Below are 22674 nucleotides of genomic sequence, written 5' to 3'. Positions count from 1 at the left end.
AATAACTGTTTCTGTTATTGTTGCTTGTTGAACAAGCTTCCATTGCTGCGCTAACAAAAACTTGACATCTGACACAGTTTTACGGTTTCCGAAATTTTAATCATTTTTTCTCTCTTCTTGGAATATGACCAACATGAATGTGTGCAACTGCAATTGCAAACCATATGTTTTTGTTGTATTTTGTCTAATACATGTTCATTTATATTTTTGTACTTAACTCTTAATTAGTTTTGTTACACTACGTTGGTCTATAAATTTTGAACAAAGAAATATAACACTACATACACAATTAACACATATTTTATTTAACAGCGATGCTATACATCCCAAGGTGAAAAATCATGAAACGGTCACGAAACACTATTTAACCAATTAAATTTGCTTCTTTCCGAAAATCAAGGGAGATCTTGTTTTCAATTTATTTTTTAAGCAGCGATCTCTCAAATAAATGCAAAATCAAAAGGATATTATGTTGCCTCACGATGCAATGTCTTTCTATGATAATCATTTCCGTTTTTTTTAATAAGAAAACATGCTATCTTGTCACACATATTACTCTATATATTAATTAATTCTCTTCTCACTCAAGGGAAGAGAATTGATCAATGATTTATTCCATAAACATAATCTAGCTATGAATCATACTATAGCTAGATTATTTATTTATGTAGGAGATGTTCAACAGTCACAAACACATTTCTGATTTTTGCAAGAACCACCATTCCAGCCTCCTACTCTCCTGCAATCATTGTCACATTCTTGGTCGTCGCATTTTGCACTCCTGAAGTTCTGATTTGGTGTCTTACAAGGCGCATTTTGCGCCACTACTTCTTCTGCAATTTCCAAAAGAACAATATTATTTTTCTTAAGCAATATATTTTCAACACTCAATAGTTAACAAAATTACTATTTTAAACTTGTTCACATGTGCACATGATAGAAAAACTTTTTTATTATTAGTATATTATGTTACATATGTTTGTTTGTTTGATATGTAATAAATACTATGAAGAAAACATTAGCTAATTTTTTTTTTTTGAGGGAAAAACATTAGCTAATTATTTCTCTTGAAGATAAATTTGTAAAAGCAAAATCAATTGCCAGTGAAACATAGATTCCCGTAATTTATTTCTCTTCAAGCTAATCATTGGTAAAAGATAATTAATTCTCTCGAAGACAAATTTACAATACCAGAGTCAACGTTTTAGATTCCCGTGATTTATTTAAGATACACTTTCAATCTCAAATTATACGTCGCTTTGAAGAAGAAAAAAATGCCGTTTTATAATAACAATGAAACATTAATGTTACTTTTCCTATTATATCATTAACTATTTATTACTCTATCTTCTTTCAATTCTTTAATTTATTTTTCTTATACTATTTATTAAGGACAATTTTGTAAAATAACTAATAATATCTCTTTTCGATACAAAATGAATTACATTTCTTAATACATGTAAAATGACCAAATGTCATATAATTTGGAACAGAGGGGGTATAATTTTTAGGGATAAAGATAATAAATAGAAAAAAAATTGTTACATCTAAAATGATTTATTATTAACTGAATCTCATTAACCACATTTGATCTAAGTATTAAGTTTTTTGATTGAAATAGTGTGTGTGAAAAAATCATGAATATATATATATATATATATATATATATATATATATATATATATATATATATATATATATATATGTGACTTTTGCTAGAAAACACCTTTTATGAAGGTGTCATTTAGCAAGTTATTCTATGAGCATTTGTTAAAAGACACCAACTATTTTTATGAAGGTGTCTTTTAGCAAAGTTATAACTAAAAAGTGGAAATCAAACATTGAGATGTGGATTGCTAAAAGACACCTTCATGGGTGGTTTCTTGCAAAACCTTATATATATATATATATATATATATATATATATATATATATATATATATATATATATATATATATATATATATCTTTAATAATGTGTCAATTTATAATTACTAACCTGATAAAAAATATTCTTTAAAAATCGTAAACATATAAAAATTTAACTCAAAATTATAGCTTGCATACATGTTTTTATTTTCAAATAAAAAGTATTGTAATAAAAATTGGTTTTATTAGTTAAACATAATGACTAAAATACAAAATCATATCCCAAATTACTATAATATAAACTTACGAGCAGCTAAGAGAACAATGAGAAAGAACCACAAGCTAGCAAGTGTTTTCCTCTCCATCACCTTTTTTTGTCTTCTAAAAAAAAGTAAATGGTTATGTGCTATCACATTGTTGATAGATGTAGCCAATTTATAGAACCCCAAACCTTGGAAAACTATTCCCACCATCAATTAAAATTGTGATCGGAACTATATTTAGTCACTGATCGCTGTTTGAAAAGTCACCATGAATGTGACCCAGACCATCAGGTTTTAAACTTTTAAGACTTGATACCTATTAGGTACCTCATTTGAGAAAAAAGTTTTTATGAGTCTTACAAGACTTAATGTCTCATTTAAAACTTCAATGTTAAGTAAGATCTACATTTTTTTATTATTGAAAAATTGAAATGTAGCGATATGAATTTATTTATAGTTGATTAGTGGGTACCATTTAAAAAATTTGTGTGAGATGTTGGGTTGAGTGATTGAATACTTATTAGATACTACTATTAAAAAATTATAAATGGGTGGTGTGTACACACATGAGACTCATTTAAGTGTTATAAAATAAATGTCTTCATTGTGAATATTCTTGATAAAAGTTATTAGACCGCAATTCTTACTTTACTAAATTGCTCCACAAATTAAGAATTTTCATTGTTTTTTATGGTTATGAGTATCAATAATCAAAAAATAACTCTTACAAAAGAGAATAGCCAACTTTTTTACCGTAGACCAACAATAATTTTTTAGTAATATTTTATTGGATCTGATATGTTTTCTTCCTTTCAAAGATCACATCAAATTCTTTAGGCTTATTATTAATTGGTCATTAGTCGGCCGAATAGTGAGTTTCCAAACTTATTTTTTATTCCAAACTCTCCTTATCACCTCTTCAAAACCTGGAAGGAAGCATTAGGCCTGACTCCATTTCTCAATTTGAATAGCAAATTTCTGAAACAATCCAAAATGAATTCCTTCCTATTCAAACCTTACATGTCACCACCCAAATATAATGTCACTAGAGGTTTTCAAGTCAGACTCTACACTAAATCTTGCAAATTTAATACTATTTGTTGAGCATGCTAATAAGTTCTACTTTAAATTGATGGATTTATATATTTATGAATTACTTTTTTTTTTAAGAAGCCAAACTAGACTACCAAAATATACACCATAAAGAATTGAACCTGAGACCTTGAGAGAAGCTTACTCCAAAGTCCAAAGTCAACATCACCAGATCAACCCAAATGGTGTTGATGGATCTTATGAACTTGAGACCTTGATGAATCTTATGAATCAATTCCTCTGCATCTAAAACCTTAATGAAAAATACAAGATATTTACGGACCGTCCAGATAGAACACAATAATATGCCAAACGAGTAAAAAAGAACATCGCCTAAACTTATCTCTCCTAGGTAACCCCAATTCCTCCTAATAAACAACCTCACCCTTTTTAATAATTTTAAGTATCACCCATAAACCACAACATAAACCAAGCCATCAAAATTTACATTTTCATAAGGATAATGCAATGCAAGAAATATAACAAATTTATATTTCTCTACTTAAAATATAAAACATAAATGTAGTGTTCCCGAGGAGTCTTTTATCATATTTTGTGACTCTTATCCCTAAAGTTAATTGCCCTACATCCCTTAAAGAATTTCGACCGATTTCCTTGTTGGGTAGTATTTATAAGATTCTTGCGAAGGTGTTGGCCGGAAGACTTTCGAAGGTTATGAATTCGGTTATATCGAAAGCCCAATCGGCGTTCTTGAAAGGGAGGCATTTGGAGGATGGTGTTTTGGTTGTTAATGAGGTGGTGGAGGTGGCTAGGTTGAGGAAGCGTGAATGTTTAATCCTTAAGGTGGATTTTGAGAAAGCATATGATTCGGTGGAGTGGAATTTTTTGGAGTATATGCTTCGGAGGATGGGTTTTATGGGTAAGTGGATAGCTTGGATGAAGGCGTGTGTTTTTGGGGGAAGTATGTCAATCCTTGTGAATGGAAGTCCGACCGAAGAAATAGATATCAAAAGGGGTTTAAAACAAGGAGATCCGTTGGCTCCTGTTGCGGATTCGATGAGAAAACTCACACCAATAACAACTTGATGTGTGGAGCAAGGGATAATAAAGCAACCAATAATCAAAGTGAATAGAACAGTTATAATCACAAGCCAAAAGTAGAAAACAACACAGCAAGAGAAAAGAAGAAGAGAGAACACAAAGAATCTGTTTACCCAGTTCGGTCCAAGTTGACCTAGTCTGGGGGAGAGAGCAGCCCTCCGTTCCACTATATGATGAGTAACGTTACAAAAGAGATGGATTACAAGAATAAGTCTCCCGCCTAATTCTACCCAAATCCCAGCCTCTTCCCGTAACCAAGAGACTCAATCCTAATAGTGTTTCCCAAGGTGAATCAACCCTCAAAACCTAGTGTTTGTTCCAAAGAGACAAACTCTATACAAACCCTAGTTTTGTTGTTGCCTTTCTAAACCCTTGTTTCAGCCCCCTCTATCTCAAGGTTTACACTGATACAATGCCTATATTTATAGTAAAAGAAACTCCCATAAAATTGTACCAAATCTGGCCCAAAAATACGTTTCTGAAAAATAACAGCACGCAAAATCGGGCCCCGATTTTTACCATTCGGGCGCCGATTTTTCCAGTACCAAACTGCTCCCAAAGACAGCCAAAATCGGGCCCCGATTTTTGCCATTCGGGCCCCGATTTGTACTTTCAGCAAACATCAATTTTTGGCCTCCAAACTCCAATTTTGAGTCACTTTCACAACAGCTCCTTTCCTTTTTCTAGTGGTGGCAGAAGGTTTTAGTGGGCTTATGGACAATGCGGTGAATCGGAATCTTTTTAAGGGGTTTGAGGTTAAGAGAGGTGGTACGGTGATTTCGCATCTTCAATATGCGGATGGTACCTTGTGTATTGGAGAGGCTTCAGTGGAGAATCTTTGGACTCTTAAGGCGTTGCTAAGGGGGTTTGAGATGGTGTCGGGTTTAAAAGTTAATTTCCATAAAAGTTGTATCATTGGTGTGAATGTTTCGCCGGATTTCTTGAGGATGGCGTCGACTTTTCTCAATTCTAAGGTGGGTTCCATTCCTTTCATGTATTTGGGTTTACCGGTGGGTGCAAATGCGCGGAAGTTGTCGACATGGGAACCGGTGTTGAAGCAGATTAGTGCTAAACTTAATTCTTGGGGGAATAAATACATTAGTTTAGGAGGCCGCATAGTCCTTCTAAACTCGGTGTTAAATTCGATTCCCATTTTCTATTTATCTTTCTTTAAGATGCCGGTCAAGGTGGTGAAAAAGATGGAAGGTATTCAAAGGAGGTTTCTTTGGGGAGGTGTTGGGGATAAAAAGAAAGTTTGCTGGGTTAAGTGGAGGAATGTGTGTCAACCGAGAAGTAAAGGGGGGCTCGGAGTGAGAGATATCAAGTTGGTTAATATTAGCCTCCTTGCTAAATGGAAATGGAGGCTTATTGATGATGTTCCGACTTTGTGGAAAGTGGTTCTTGAAGATAAATATGGCCCTAGAGTGAGTCTTCGAAGTAGGTTGGCGGGGGAGGTTTGGCCCTCCTACGCGTCGCGTTGGTGGAAAGATTTGATGGGGTTGGAAGATCAAGGGGGCGGTGGTTTTTTAAAGAGTTGGAGAGAAAGGTAGGAGATGGAACCAATACATTTTTTTGGAAGGACCCGTGGGTGACTAATGTTCCTTTAATGGAGGCTTATCCGCGCCTATATTCCTTAGTTGATTCTCAAGATGGTGTGGTGAGTGCTATTTGTGAGAGGAATGCGGAGGGGGGTTTGTGGAGGTTGTGTTGGCGGCGTGAGTTGTTTGAATGGGAAAAGGAGCTTTTAAATTCTCTTTTGGAGAGATTGAATGGGGTGGTAAGGAGGGATGGTGATGATGTGTGGGTGTGGAAACCGGGTATAGATGGGGTTTTTTCCGTTAAGTCTTGCTTCTCGCTTCTTCAATACCAAAGCCTCCCAGTTGGCACTTTGTCTTTTGAAGCGGAGTTGATTTTTCGTGAGAATTGGAGGAGTAAGGCACCCGGAAAAGTGTTGGCCTTCTCGTGGACTTTGTTACTTGATCGGATTCCAACTAAGGCTAACCTCGCGAAGCGAAGGCTTCTAGGGGTGGACGATCCCAAGCGGTGTGTTTTTTGTGATCTTGAAGTTGAATCGGCGGTCCATCTATTCCTCCATTGTGATATGGCTTCTAAAGTTTGGCGGGAGGTTATGAGGTGGTTGGGTTTTAATTTTATCATTCCTCCTAATCTTTTCATTCATGCTCTTTGTTGGTCTAGAGAGGTGAGATCTAAGAAGCTTAGAAGGGGAGCGTGGTTGATTTGGCATGCGGTGGTTTGGGTGCTTTGGAAGACGAGAAACAATCGGATTTTCAATAATAAGATTATTGGAGTGGACGAGTTGGTGGAGCAAATCAAAGTGTTGTCATGGGAATGGAGCTTGTCTCGTTTGAAAATTGTCACGTGTTTGTTCTATGAATGGTGTTGGAACCCTGGCTTTTGTCTTGGGGGTTGACCCGGGGTTGTTTTTTGGTGGTGTTTTGAAGGTTTTTGGGGGTGGCAGTTGTCTGAAGGGGCCCTGTTTCTGCTGGTTCAGCGGAGTTTTCTGCTGTTAGAGTCCCTGGCTGTTATGTGGCAGCTTTGCGTTGTGCAGGCAGCAGTTTTTGGGTGTGGCTGTGTTATTCTAACGGAAGGGGGGCAGTAGCTGTTTAGACCGTCGCCAGTGTTTTAGGTGTGTTAGCCTAGATAAGGAGTTATTATGACCTTGCGTCATTTCTCTTTGGGTTGATCCTGTTGTTTTGGGTGGTTTTTTAAAGGGGTTTTTGTTCGAGCCTGGTGATTGAATGGCAACCGATTTCCCCTTATTTGTATTTTTTTTTTCTCCACCCGAGCTTGTTAGTGCTTCTCGCACGGGCTCGTTGGTTAATAATATTTGGCCGTTTCAAAATAATAAAAAAAATATAAAACTTAAATTAGGATAATGCAAGAAATACAATAAATTTCGATTTCTCTACTTTAAATATAAAAACGGGAAATGTTGTAAAGAAAATTCATCATACATTAAAGTTCATTTACATATATCCCTCCCCTCTGCCAATTTGTACCCAAAAAGGGTTCATTTACATATATAATATTAGATATGTCCATTCATACATCTAATTTAAAATATATCCATTATAACTTCTTTGGATAATTCTATTGTTAACAAAAAAAAAAATTAAAGAAGATATTGTCAAAATAAAATAAAAAAAAGAAGATAATAGTGGCAACACTATGATAACAGTTGGAATATCACATTCTCCTTAATAGTGCCAACCTAATCCAGTAACAACCACAATCTAACAACTCCGACAACAAATGCTTTGGAATAATTTTCATTTTGAGTGTACTAAAGCAAATTAATATCAAAGACCATCAATTACATATATAATTTTCATCACCCTAGAGTTCGATAATAATAAAGACCGTCTTCTCTATTAGTTTGTACAAGACCAAGCCTATAAATGTTGTCCAAACTATGAAACTAAATGGTTGCATATTAGAATAGAAACTAATGCATAACACTGATAAATCTAGTAAAAATACTTAAATTTAAATGAAAGTCTACATCTTGCAGATATCGTTGGACAAGAGGATAATTCTTCTTTAATCCGACTTTTCCTCAAATGCATTCCCTTAGTAGAAACGCCGATTTTCATGTCTTCTAAAAGACCCGTATTCTGCAAAATATATGTTGCAAATCGAAGATCATTTGCCGAGCCATGGAAGTTTAAAATAGTACATGATCTAAGGTGAGACGAAACACATTCATGAACCGAAAGAGGGTATTTCCATTCATTGGATGAGCTGGTTGTTGTCCGCTGTCAAAAGGATACAAAAAAAAAAACATTCATCAAAATATATGAGAAAAAAAGAACAAACAAGAAAACAAACGCACTACTCAACATACCTTTTTAATAATAAGGATTTGAAGCTTGGGACAATGGCGGAGCAGTTCTCCTATACCATCCCAACAATGAAACGAGCGATGACAATACACTAGTTCAATATGATTTAAGTTTGGAAACAGTGGAATATCCTTTGGTTATGCGTAAAAACTCAACATTATCAATACCATTAAACAAAGCATCCATTGAACTAATACTCGCTCTAATCAACTTAGACAATGTCAAAGATTTAAACCCTTCTTCTGGTGTATTGTTTTTTTTATCAATATGCATCTCACTACGTAGAGAGATGTGCTCAGCATGCAATTTATGTAAGATAGCAGATGCAGAAAGAAAATTCATGTAATCATTTCGATTTCTAAAACCAACATATTTCAAATGCAGGGTTTTGAGCAATGGACGATGAACACATGAAGTATCAGTTGAAAAATCCATCCTCTTAAGTTTGAGAACAACAAGGGTTCGAGAGATGAAAATAACCGGATTCAATGTGTGGTAACGCAGACTGTTGGAACACTAGTTAATTCTAGTGAAGAAAATTGGAAAGAAAAACACTATGAAAAAACTAGTGTGTGGGTGTGACTTAAAAATGTCCCACATTGAAGGGTCACCCCAACTAGTAAGTGTTTATATACGGGAAAAGTGACCTCCAAGGGTGTGCCCTTGGGGTACCCAATTTTGTGAACGGGTGAACGCTTAAAAAAAAAAAAATTAATATATATTTTTTTTGTCACTTGAAAATGTTAAATTAATTAATTTAATCATTATCCGTAAGCGCTACGCGTAACAAATAAATTTGTTACGACCCGACCCGATCCAAAAGCATATCCAGAAACTTCCGGATATATCCAATTAAGAAACAAAACGCGTTTGCTTAAGGATTAAGCAGATTTAATCCCCAAGTCACTCGTTTTTTGTTACAAACTCTCCCTATAAAAGGAGAGCTCGCCCCATTTGATTCTTTACATCGAAAATTCACAGTCGATGCTTCCTGTGTTTTTTCCTCTCTTCTCCCTCCGACTTGTTTTTAACAAGTTTCTTCTGCTTCTACTCCTTTATGTCCCTTCGGTATTAAGAGTGTTCTTAAGACCATAGTCCCTTGGTCTTAAGTTCATAGTCCCTTCGATAATATATGATTCTTCGGAATATAGAGTACTATTAAGATCATATTAAAGAATGATCTTAACAGTATATATATATATATATATATATATATATATATATATATATTACTTTAAAGAGAAATGGTGGTATCACCATATTTGAGTGGTCGTAGTGCCATATTCATGTTTTGGAGAAGTTAGAATGGTGATAACACCATATTTGAGTGGTCTCAGCACCATAATAGAATGGTAATAATACCATATTAATTTGAACGGTTTCGAATAGAGCGGTTAGGTACCGTATCGAGTGGCTTCGATCAAACGATTGAGCCATATTTTGAGGGTGTAATTCTCGAACGATTTTTCTACAGTGCAGTAGTTAATCGAACAGTTGTAGTTGGGCTTGTTTTATCCTGGAGGCGGCGTGGTTGATAGTCTACCTTGCACAACTTTGGGTAGTGCCACGAAACGTCTTAAAGAGAGCGACCTGGTCGTGACTCAACCTAGTAACAACTTCGGTAGATGATAGAATTTGGAAATTCAAATTTAATAGTTTGGAAATCCAAAAACAACAATTTTAAGACGTTTCGATCTGCTATGTCTACCGAAGAAGTTACATATTGAGGTTAAGTTGTCCCTAAATAAAATATGGATAAATCAAGTTATAAGAATTACAGCTTTTGATTGAAACGACGAAGTGTTAGGTGTTTTTTAAACAACAACACTTAAATCCATTAGAGAACAATACTGGTCTTCGAACCATTCAATTGAAGTATGTGACTTCTGTGCTTGCTAAAAAACTTTTTATTTACATCAAAGTATTTGGGTTGATGTGACGTCATTCTAATTGGTGACTATTAAAAAAAATGGATTGTTATGTGCTAATAATTGTTTCTTGATGCACTCGGTCGTTACATACTTACATTAGTGAATTGTTCAATACTGGAATGTACTTGGAATGATATGAACATTGAAAGAAAAATAATAATGTCTTTTGATGAACTAGAAATTATCTGAGAAATTTGTTCAAAATGTTTGAAACAAATATTAGAAAGAATCTGAATTTCAGAATTCTATTGAATAAGACTGAGTTGACTCAGACTTAAAGAAAGACTTGTGTACCATGCACTCTTGTGAAAAAGATTGCACTTTGATGATATGTTAAAAAAAAAAAAAATTAAATACTCCTTCTATGTTATTAGTTGTGTGATTTTAATATTTGACATATCAAAATTGATCACGAACAAGTGTTTAATTTTAAACTTGAGTAACTTGGACTTAATTCCAAAGTTATATAATTAAACAATTTTATTTATTGCAGTCAAGATATATGAATCAAAAGTTCATATAAATTAGAATTTAGAGGATATGAATTTCTAAACATAATGATATGTATTAATTTGATGACACATAAATTAGAAATGATAAAATGATATTTTTATCATATTTATTGATGACTGTGAACTTTGGAAAAATAAAATTGATATGCTTGAATGTTCAATTTTTTATAACGAAAATTGAAATTTATAGAGTACCCAAGTCTAAGAACAAAAATTCTAATTAAGAAATTTTTGAAGAAAAGACAATCCAACTTGTCTTATTTTGAACTTGGGATTGTCTGGACTATATTTAGATACTGGACCCCAAGAGAGTTGAACTCACTAGTAGAGCCTATGAATATATATTCATCGGGTATGCGATAAATAACGAAACATATAGGTTTTATGACCTAAATGTTAAAGTGATCATAGAATTTAAAAGATGTCGAATTCTATGTAAATATTTACCCCTTTAACTAAAGAATAGTGGGGGCACTAGTGGGGGCTCTAATGGGAGCACGACATTAGTGGGGGCAAAATAAATTTACCTTTAAAAATTAAGAACTAGTGGGGGCACTATATCTAATCACATTCATTAGAAATAGTTATGAAAACATCATACAAGATGTTATAGAACCTCAAGGAGGTAAGAAAGCTAAAATTGCTAAAGAGTATGAACTTGGTTTATACATTGGAAGAAGATTCATTAAGCCTTAATGAAGTTATATCCTCATTGGATGCTGAATTATGGAAAAAGCAATAAACGATGAAATGAATTTTCTAGAGTCGAACAAAACATGAAACTTGGTTGACTTGTCTCATAGTTGCAAAACCAATCGGTTGTATTTGGTTTTTTTGAAAAAAAAGAACTAAAACCTGATGGTACGGTTGATGAATACAAGGCTTTCCTTGTAGTCAAAGGTTTTAAACAAAGAGAAAAAATATAGACTTCTTCGACATTCATTCACCAGTCACTAAAATCATATCCATAAGAGTACTAGTCCCTTTAGCCACCATTTATAACTCGATAGTACTCCAAATGGATGTGAAAGTTGTCTTTTTATGGCGAACTAGAAGAACAAGTCTATATGGAACAACCTGAAAATTTTTGCAATTCATGGACAAGAAAACAAGGTCTGTAAGTTATATAATTATTTGAATGGTCTAAAATAAACTCCTGAGGAATGGCATGAAAAATTTGACATTCTAATGTTATCGAATGAGTATAAAGTGAATGAAAGTGACAAATAATATTTGCACGATCATATGTCTCTATGAAGACGACTTGCTCATATTTGATTTAAAGATTCATGTTATGAATTATGTGAAATCATTGTTTATCAACAACATTGATAAGAAAGACCTAAACAAAAAAATTGAAGTAATTCTTGGTTACTAGATCAGAAAAGATAACTTTTTTGATAAATCTCACAAAGTTGAGAAGATCTTAAAGAAATGTAATTATTTCACCATAAACTTGCAATCACATATTATGATCCAAGTGTAAGAACACTTGAGATGGAATTAGAAAAACAGAATATACGAGCATCATTGGCAGCACTTAGGTATGCCACTGAATGTATTAGATCCGACATTGTCGATGTCGTGAAACTCTTGTGCAAGTTTACTAATAGACGGATGGGAAGCATTGCCATGCTATAGAAATAATCATGAGGTGCCTTAAGAAGAATATGACTCTAAGATTACTTCACTAGGAGTAACATATTGTACTTAAATGGTACAAGATATAAAATAGAACATCTTTCAGATGAATATTTAGCGACTAGTGTTTGCACATTGAGCATCACTAGAGGAGTTGTTTGTTAAAACAAATGATATTGACTCAGTCCACTATGGAATGAATCTGAGATGAGAACACTAGAGAAAACTAGTGAAGAAGCAAGTTGGCTAAGATCCTTGCTAGCTGAGATCCCTCTATGGGAAAAACCATTACCTGCTGTGTTAATTCATTGTGATAGTACCGCGGCTATTGCAAAGATTAAGAATCGTTATTACAATGGTAAGAGACGACAGATAAGGCAAAAACATAGCACGATTAGAGAGTGTATCTCTAAATGGAGCGGTTGGAGTTGATTTTGTACGTACGAATGAAAACTTAGCTAATCCTTTGACGAAAGGACTTAATAGAGAGAAAGTCCAAGAAACATCCAGTAGGATGGGACTAATGCCTATAGCCCACAAGTGATGGTAACCCGACCTACATGACTGGAGATCCCAAGAAATAGGTTCAATGGGTTAAAACAAGTCATGAAGTGGTAGAACATGCTATGAGAGAAAGAATATAGAAAGCATGATCCTGCAGCGAAAGAAGGATGAGGTAATAGTAACTCTTAATGAGATCTATACTCTATGTTGAGTGGGGTACACAGCTACAGGAGTACCCTTGATAGACTCACCTATACGAATGTGGAACTTAGGCCAGTCCTATGGAATTTCGAGGCAAAATTCCTAGAGCATTCGTTAAAACCGGGATACACGTGCAGGGCCTTAAAACGCACGGGCTTTTAGAATACACCTATGAAAAGGTTTGTGTGTGGTTTCTATGTCTGAGATAGAGTTAAATGCTGTAAGCAACTCTTGTTAAATCAGAATATCTTCCACTATGCTAAGGTTCAAGTTGTTGGCGACACCTTTGTATATTAGCAAATCTTATGGAAACGTTTTACGTTATTTCTCGAAACCATTTTGAAGTCAAGTGGGGGATTGTTGGAACACTAGTTAATTCTAGTGAAGAAAATTGGAAAGAAAAACACTATGAAAAAACTAGTGTGTGGGTGTGACTTAAAAATGTCCCACATTGAAGGGTCACCCCAACTAGTAAGTGTTTATATACGGGAAAAGTGACCTCCAAGGGTGTGCCCTTGGGGTACCCAATTTTGTGAACGGGTGAACGCTTAAAAAAAAAAAATTAATATATATTTTTTTTGTCACTTGAAAATGTTAAATTAATTAATTAATTAATTTAATCATTATCCGTAAGCGCTACGCGTAACAAATAAATTTGTTACGACCCGACCCGATCCAAAAGCATATCTAGAAACTTCCGGATATATCCAATTAAGAAACAAAACGCGTTTGCTTAAGGATTAAGCAGACTTAATCCCCAAGTCACTCGTTTTTTGTTACAAACTCTCCCTATAAAAGGAGAGCTCGCCCCATTTGATTCTTTACATCGAAAATTCACAGTCGATGCTTCCTGTGTTTTTTCCTCTCTTCTCCCTCCGACTTGTTTTTAACAAGTTTCTTCTGCTTCTACTCCTTTCTGTCCCTTCGGTATTAAGAGTGTTCTTAAGACCATAGTCCCTTGGTCTTAAGTTCATAGTCCCTTCGATAATATATGATTCTTCGGAATATAGAGTACTATTAAGATCATATTAAAGAATGATCTTAACAGTATATATATATATTACTTTAAAGAGAAATGGTGGTATCACCATATTTGAGTGGTCGTAGTGCCATATTCATGTTTTGGAGAAGTTAGAATGGTGATAACACCATATTTGAGTGGTCTCAGCACCATAATAGAATGGTAATAATACCATATTAATTTGAACGGTTTCGAATAGAGCGGTTACGTACCGTATCGAGTGGCTTCGATCAAACGATTGAGCCATATTTTGAGGGTGTAATTCTCGAACGATTTTTCTACAGTGCAGTAGTTAATCGAACAGTTGTAGCTGGGCTTGTTTTTATATCCTGGAGGCGGCGTGGTTGATAGTCTACCTTGCACAACTTTGGGTAGTGCCACGAAACGTCTTAAAGAAAGCGACCTGGTCGTGACTCAACCTAGTAACAACTTCGGTAGATGATAGAATTTGGAAATTCAAATTTAATAGTTTGGAAATCCAAAAACAACACAGACTAAGATGTAACTCCTCAACACAACACCGTTTTGCAGATTTGAGCCATTTTGTCACATTAATCGCGGTATCGGGGTGTCCATAGCAAATGTTTAGGTGAAATGATTTGAGGGGTTGGTTGGTTGAAGGACGAGAGAGCATGAGAGTATCAACAAAACGACAAAAGCAATCAAAGGTTTCATAGTCTTGCTTGGTTTCATATATTTTGTCGCCTTCATAGTCAAAGGCGAGAACAGGGAGTGAATAGCATAGTGGGATCCACCGTTTGGAAAGAAGGGTTGTAGTGAAAGCGAGTTTGGTTGGGAGGAAAGAGAGAATGTAAGACAACAATTCATCTGGTAAACTGATGATTCTGTCCACCATTGTCGAGTCCTGAGTAGAATGGGATGAAGGAAGGAAGCATTCGTGAGAGCAATTTCCCTCTTTTGAAATTTCAGTAACACGCTTTTTCTTTCTTGTGCTGCTGAAATCTGACTTCATGTTTTCGTTGACCTAATTTCAAACAATGAATGGGATCAATGAATGCATCTTTCTTTAATAAAAATATCATATAATATGATTATATAAATGAATACATTATCTTCTTTAATAAAAAAAAAATCATAAAACCAATTGGCCAGTGCGCATGACTCTACACATTAGCCGGATTAGTCACCCACCATTGGTGGGTCGGAAACCGGTGTGCCAAAAAAAAATCATAATAAACAACAATATTAATAATAATCTAAGAAAGGTCTTGCAAATACGAATCCAAAATCTTATTACATGTCACCACTAAAATATGAGTTTTTTTATTAGGGTTCATAACCACAGACCGAATAAATAATCCAATTAATTAATCATCACACATATTGATGTTTGCAAATCACAAATACCTTGATGTTTGCATGTTTGATTTGGGTTCTTAAACACAGACCGAATACTCTAATTAATTATCACACATATAGATTTTAATTACAACAGCAGACGAAGAAGAAAAATAACACATACACAAAAGAAGTAGAAACAAGGCAAAGGCCCAAACTTCTAAATCTAATTTTTTTATTTAAAAATAAAATAAACGATATTCATTCAAATTGATATTTAAAAATAAAATAAAATAAACAATATTCATTCAGATTGATGTATATCGATACAATACAAATTCAAAGTCGCAAAAAACAAAACGGATGAATCCATTACATCATCCATGTTAATAGCATAAAACAGCAAAGTATGTATAGCTGCAAATATGACTATATTCAAGCCACCGGAATACTCATGTTTCTAGATGTGCAACATTGACGACGCAAAAATCATTGATTGAATCTACACTTAATCAAATAAACACCACACTAAGATGGAAATAAAAAAAAACACCGCGCAAAGACAAGAAATAAAAATAAAAAGGTCGTGCTAGAACACGAAATCAAAAAAACACACGAAATAAAACAAAAAATTTGTGAAAATCACCTATTTAACTAAAAGAGAAAGAAAAAAAATTCCAAATGGTGACTTCTGGTAAAAATTGATCCTAAATCACCCTTTTTGGTAGATAAAAAAGAAGAAAATTTGTGAGATAGGGTTTGTGAAAGAGAAAAGAGAGAAAGAGAGAGACATAAGTGTGTGCAAATAAAAAAATAATTTGTTCAAGAAGGAGAGAGTAATCGTGAAGTTCTAATTAAGTCTGTCTTGCAGGCCATCTCGTCGTATGTGATGAGCATATTTCAATTTCCTGCCGCTCTTATTAATACGATCGAAAAGATGATGAATTCGTTTTGGTGGGGACATTGTCGTAGTAACCAGCGAGGAGTTAATTGGTTAAGTTGAGAGAAACTATCCATGCACAAAACCAATGGCGGCATGGGCTTGAAGGATCTTACGACTTTTAACCTCGCCATGTTGGGTAAACAAGGTTGGAAAATTTTAACGGAACCGGATTCCCTAGTTTCCCGGATGTTTAAAGCTCGTTACTTCCCCAACAACACCTATCTCACAACTACTGGCCAAAACCCCAGTTATGTTTGGTGTAGTATCATGCGTGCCCGTTTCATTGTTCGTGGGGGAGCTCGATGGAGTATTGGTGTGGGTGGAACTATTCCTGTGTTGGGTGAACCATGGATTATGAATGGTGAATGCATTGATATATCCTAATATTGATGGAGCACAATATGTTCGTGATATTACCATTGACAACTTGATGGTGCCAACTGAGAAGCGATAGAACGAGGTAATTGTCAGACAAGTTCTTAGTCTTGAATTAGCAGACAAAATTATGAACACGCCCCTCATTGCTCATGCGTAGTCAAATCGCTTGATTTGGAAGGTTGAAAAGCATGAAAAGTATTATGTAAAAAATTCTTATCGCTTGTGTGTCGAGGAACTCATTGACTCTTCCCACCTTTGTCGTGCCGGAAATTGGGCTGACATTTGGAAGATCAAAATACCTCCCAAGGTTCAGAACCTAGTTTGAAGGATGTGTAGGGGTTGTTTACCTACGAGAATTAGACTTCATGATAAAGGTGTGCAGTGCCCTACGCAATGCGTTAGCTGCGTTTCACCTCATGAGGACATGGCGCAGGGTTTAGAAGATGTAACAGAAACTATTGTGGTTGTTGTTGATCGTGCTCGCGTGATGATTATGGACTGGAAGATTGCGATCGCATAGCTGTGCGCACAACTGCTACAACAGACCCTCATTCACGCCTGCCTTCCAATTCTGCAGCAACTAGTACATCAGCTGCGTCTCTGGCTGTGTGGCAGAAGCCGTCTTCTGGGTGCTACAAATGTAATATAAATGCGGTATTTTCTTTAAATTTCAACCGTACGGGGATTTTTTTTTTTTGATCAAGCGAAGAAATATTATAGAAGACCTGGAGAGGGCCATAACCCTTAACGAAAGTGCTTACATCAAAACAAAAAGAAGGTGCAAATCCTCCATGAATTAAACTAACCGTACGGGGATTGCCATATGCATTCATGACGAGGAAGGTGCATTCGTGTTGGCAAAGATGGTTAGCTTTCCACCAATAAATTCCTAATTTTTTGCACAAATATAATCTTTCCAAATGAGCTATGTAGCTCATTTGGATATTTTATCTTTAAATATAAATTTTTTTAAAAAAAAAAATCTGTAAATAATGACTTTGATATAAACTAATTTTGGCGAGAGATTTTTTGTTTATTATAGGTTATGTATAAGGTGGTTATGATCATATTTGAAGTGTGTCAGACACTAAATATCACACAACCTCTCTTGACTGAAATTAAAACCTTATTTTACTAAGCCGTGATAGTTTAACTCTTTCAACTAGATAATAACCTTTGTTGATATTTTGTAAGACTACTAAAAAAATTTGTGCATGTTTACAATTACAAAAAAAAAAAAAAAAATTAAATTCTATTGTAGATGTTTTTATAAGCTAATAAAACATTAAACACAATTTTAAATACATATGGGTCTTACCACCAAAAAAAATAAAAAAATACATACGGGTCTTGTACCCCACATGAGACGAGTTTTGCTCTCCGTAAGGAAGAGACTTGTACCCCTATAGTTATTTACCGAGATGAATTATGTGCTTCATATAGATGACAGTTTTGACTTAATATGCTTGGCATAAAATTATGGCATTGAATGATTGATGTAGCCGACTTCACTAAGTATACATCATACAAGTTTCCTTGGAATGGAAATGTAACTTCCTTTTTCATATCTAATTTCCCATAAGGCACATATTTATCAACACTACGGAAAACATTTCAAACATAATGGAAGGTAGGGGATTTGTATATTGCACAAAGGAAAAATAAACAAGCAGGTAGATAGTTTGGGTTCATGCGATGTTCGACATCGAAGATAAAATGAAACTCCTACCCATGTACATAATATTTAGTTTGGGAAATCGAAGATAACAACTTACGTTCCAAAATTTCAAGTCAGATAGACAGTGATGGGAGAGGAAATTTGTAGAACTAAGAAATTGGTAAACATTCACTGTGTTCCCCTTCATGTGTCAGGAAAGGATGGATTTACAGAAACTGTGAGTAAACGTCACAATCTAAATTGGTTGGATCCAGTCACTGTGTACAATGATAGAAAGGGATGAAGTAAGTGATCAATGATTTTGTTTGAAGAAGTTAGTGATCGATTAGTGGGGATTAGTGATAGTATGCTCTTGGAGATTCTTGAAGTTTTAATAATTTTTGGAGTAATTGGGCTTGTTTGATCTTCCTTTGTTTTGATAATTAATGTATATATTTACATATTTAATAAATTTCTTCAATGTTCAGATATTGTTATTCTTGTGGTTTTGAGATTTTCAATTAAGCTTGAACTTTGGATTTCCTTGTCCCTTCTCTTATTATTAGTTCTTTCAGATTTCTCAAGGAAGTAGGAACATTCATCGGTAATTCATGGGAGAAATTGATGGAAATCACCCTATCTTTTTTTCAACCAACTATAAGAACTCTGAATGATTTTTTCTTCTGCTTTGTTTCGAATTTGAGTTACAAAATTTTGTTACTTCAGCTTTGTTCGTTTTATATGTTGCCATTTTCAGGCAGCTCAAGAACATGGGATAGGACCATGAGGTTCTGCTCATATCGGCTTCACATAGCATGAAAAAATATACTTGATTGATGGTTGGTATTAAACTTGTGAATCAAGAATCATTCACAGTAATTGACTATTGATTAATCTATTTTTATGGAATTAATAATCGATATGGTTAAGTACAAATTTAAGTAATAATCATAATCATAATAATAATGATGACGACGACGATGATAATTTATACCTTTCTTTTGTTATTACTATTTATATCTATGGTTCCAAACATTTTGATTTTAAGGATCTTATACATTACATTATATTTTGATATTTTGAACCTCTGGCTTGTGACAGTTTGTGGCCAATTGGTGTTGCCCCGTTGGAGTTGTATTGTTCTATAGATTTTGTACTAAGTCCAACTTTCAAGCAAATGGTTTATTAATTTTTTTTTTTATGAAGTCAAACTAGCTCATCGAAATTAGTATCAAGAATAATCGAACCTGAGATCTTTCGAGGAGCACATTCAAAGGTCTCAAGTCAACACCATTTGACCAACCCAAGTGGATTGAAAATGATATAATAGGTTATTTGCACCCTTTCCGTTGGTAAAGTTTTCTCACTGTGATATTAGGTTGGACTCTATTGATAAAATTTCTAATTATAAAAAAAATTGATTAATTATTTGATTAGGTAAACATAATAGATTGTAAATAAAAAATTCAAATTTCAATGAAGGAAAATGCTACACTAAAACTTGACATATCCACAAACTGAGAGAAAGAAAACCATGGGAAGCATCAATGTCGGTCGAAGGAACCTTGGGAGGAATCAGAATAAGAAGGAACATGCAAATAGTGAAAGCGAATGATAGAATGAGAAACAACGGTAAAAATGTATCCCTTTGAAACTATGAGGCAGATTACTGTTTCTTCAAAGAAGAGGAAGAAAACACTTCACTAGAGTAAGAAATAAATGTATTTTAAACAGGAGAACATGAGAACCAACTTATTAATTTGTAGATTGTAAAGACAGTGCCAATGTCCAAGAATATCAGAAAATGGATGCAAATCAACTGCATATGACTGTAGCAAAATTAAAGAGGTGTACAACTTTTTAGCTATCATGAAAGCATTCAACAACAATTTTTGCTTCTGTTCATTGGATACTAACAGAATACATTATTCAAAAATTAAGTATATTTATAATATTGGAATCAAAATTTATAAAGTACAAACCATCTTCCTTTCCTTGCAAGATCACCCAACACCTTCATATTTCCATGATCTAAACAAATTTGTGCAACGACAGCGCTCATTTTCTTCTTTTAGTTTTTTCTATTCAAAACTCTCCACAAATAAAGTTCAAGAGCTATATAAAATGCACAAAATTTTTAGAAAATCGAATAACTGTAATTCAACCAAAATCTATTCAGAGCTACAAAGGATATGTCGCCATATCAATGTTTGAAAAATAGTCATAAAACATGAAGCCGGAATATCTATAATGAACAAGCAATTGATACTACAACTGCAGAAGCCGGAATATACATAGCGAGGAAAGAAATATTAAAAGTAAAACAAATAAAAATAGAAATATTAAAGCATCCAAGCAGAATAAAAAACAATCCATTAAAACACTGATAGTTATAGTAAATTTAAATTAATTCAACTGAAACTTTGCAACTTGGAGATATGCTTGGACAAGAGGATATTTCTCCTATAATCAAACTTTTTTCCAAAAGCATTCCATAAGTAGCAAAGCAGATTTTCATGTCTTGTAAGAGACTTGCCTTCTGCAAAATATATGCTACAAATTTAAGATCATTTCTTGAGCCTTGAAAGTTTAAAACAGTACATGATCTGAGGTGAGACGAAATGCATTCAGGAACCGAAATTGGGCATTTCCATTCCTTGGTTGAGCTGGTATTCATCCACTGTCCAAGAGATAAAAAATAATATTAATCTAAATATACGGAAAAAGAAAACACCATGTAAACAAACGAACTACTAATCAAACCTTGCCAATAGAAAGAATTTTAAGCTTGGGACAGTGGCGGAGGAGTTGTAATACACCATCCCAACAATAAAGTGAGCGACGACAAAACACTAGTTCTATATGAACTAAGTTTGGAAACAGTGGAATGATTTTGAAAGTAGTATCTTGAGCCATAAAACGGATCACCTGTTGAATTGATATTCGCTCTAACCAACCTGGGCAATGTCAAGGATTTAAACCCTTCTTCTTGTGTAATGTTCACATTATTTATGTAGATAGATTTAGCAAGTAAATCTTCTAGAATAGGACAAGCAGAAATAAAATTGATATTCCGATTTGGAAAATAAACGGATATCAAATGCAAGGTTTTGAGGGATGGAAGATCAACACACGAAGTATCAATTCCAAGTTCTAAGAACTCAAGTTTGAGAACAACAAGAGTTTGGGAGATGAAAATAATGGGATTCAATGTTTGGTAATACAGATTGAGATGTAATTCCTCAACATGGCGCCGTTTTGCGGCTTCAAGCCATGAATTGAAGATTGCACAATCATGCTTGTGATTTCTTCCAGACAAGCAGTTTAGGCGAAACGATTTGAGGGGTTGGTTGGTTGAAAGAGGAGAGAACATGAAATTGTCGACAAAACGACCGAAGCCGTCGAAGGTCTTTATGTCTTTGAAGGTTTCATCGTGAAAGTCTAGAACTGATAGTGAATAGCAGAGTGGGGTCCACTTCTTGGAAAATGCTGTTGCTGTGAAAAAGAGTTTTGTTGGAAGAAAAGAGGGGATGTGACACAATAACTCCACTGGTTAATTGTTGATTCTATCCATCAAATTGTTTTCATGATCGTAGAGTGCCTGCTATGAAAATATATTTGATTAGTTGTTGTCTATCAATGAAAACTATGATTATTACTACAATAATAAATAGCCGGGCATGTCAGCTTTTATGGTTAAAATCACAAATATCATGTTATTTTAACTTTCGATTTCGTTTTTTTTTTTGTTTGAACAGCTAATATTATTACTAGCAACCACAACTCCCAAGACGAGAAAAAAGGCCCCTAAAAAATAGAATAGAATACCCCAGCGTATAAGCAATACAGGGTGGCCCAAAACCGGACAAAACCACACTACCAAAACATGACAGCACCATGTAAAACACCTACTGTCCAGCCCACATAACAGCGCCCAGCAGCAGCTACAGCAGAGCCAACGTCCGACAGCAACAGCCCCAAAAAACACAAAAAAACACCCAATCCTATCTAAGTAACAATCCCGAGAATTCGAACACCACTCATAATACAAAAACGTCGCTATTATCAGCTTACTCATACTCCAATACAAAGCTAGAACCTTGATATTCTCCACCAAATCCTATATCTCAAAGAAGTAGAGCTATTTAAGAACAGTTTTTCGGTTTTTAAACAATGGAATCTAGCTACAAAGAATTATCCAATCATCAACATAAGAAGACATAGGAAATAGAGTTGCGTAAACCTAACAAGACATGAATAAATTAACCTGAACCGAAGGAGAAGAAACACTAGATGAAAGAAGCCTCTCTTCTTTTCGTTCCCTTCTCCGTTTCTTCATAGCTGAACAAATGAATCAATCCAATGAATCAAGGATGAAGGTATTTATAATTTACATTGAAAGGCCCAACAAGGATAAAAGCCAGACTTCACACTTTTA

The 22674-nt window shown here is 34.5% G+C and overlaps 2 protein-coding genes and 2 pseudogenes across 2 annotated transcripts; 1 reads left to right on the top strand and 3 right to left on the bottom strand.

Moving 5' to 3' along the window:
• Window positions 1-272: 272 nt before the first annotated feature.
• LOC146913287 (uncharacterized) lies at window positions 273-2412 on the bottom strand. Its single transcript, XM_085716499.1, has 2 exons — window positions 2177-2412; window positions 273-833 (listed from the first exon to the last, which is right to left on the bottom strand). Exons 1-2 carry the CDS (start codon window positions 2340-2342, stop codon window positions 679-681), a joined length of 321 nt encoding a protein of 106 aa, XP_085572625.1. The 5' UTR covers window positions 2343-2412; the 3' UTR covers window positions 273-678.
• A 3480-nt stretch (window positions 2413-5892) lies between these two features.
• Window positions 5893-6717, top strand: LOC146913286 (uncharacterized). Its single transcript, XM_085720906.1, has one exon. The coding sequence runs from the start codon at window positions 5893-5895 to the stop codon at window positions 6715-6717; it is 825 nt and encodes a 274-aa protein (XP_085577032.1).
• Window positions 6718-7774: 1057 nt separating this feature from the next.
• LOC146913285 (FBD-associated F-box protein At5g56370-like) lies at window positions 7775-14939 on the bottom strand (annotated as a pseudogene).
• A 5494-nt stretch (window positions 14940-20433) lies between these two features.
• LOC146913284 (F-box/FBD/LRR-repeat protein At4g00160-like) lies at window positions 20434-22575 on the bottom strand (annotated as a pseudogene).
• Between the last annotated feature and the right edge of the window lie 99 nt (window positions 22576-22674).

This window comes from Medicago sativa, chromosome 6, assembly GCF_051527215.1.
Source record: "Medicago sativa cultivar Bolivia chromosome 6, Bolivia_mono, whole genome shotgun sequence".
NCBI lineage: Eukaryota > Viridiplantae > Streptophyta > Magnoliopsida > Fabales > Fabaceae > Medicago > Medicago sativa.
The sequence above is the reverse complement of the archived record's forward strand: the minus strand, read 5'-3'. Positions and strand labels throughout refer to the sequence as shown.

Coding starts and splice junctions, on each gene's coding strand:
- LOC146913287 (XM_085716499.1), bottom strand. CDS start 2,342: ATGGTGGGAATAGTTTTCCAAGGTTTGGGGTTCTATAAATTGGCTACA. Junction 834..2,176: donor CATTGTTCTCTTAGCTGCTC/GTAAGTTTATAT, acceptor TGGAAATTGCAG/AAGAAGTAGTGGCGCAAAAT.
- LOC146913286 (XM_085720906.1), top strand. CDS start 5,893: ATGGAGGCTTATCCGCGCCTATATTCCTTAGTTGATTCTCAAGATGGT.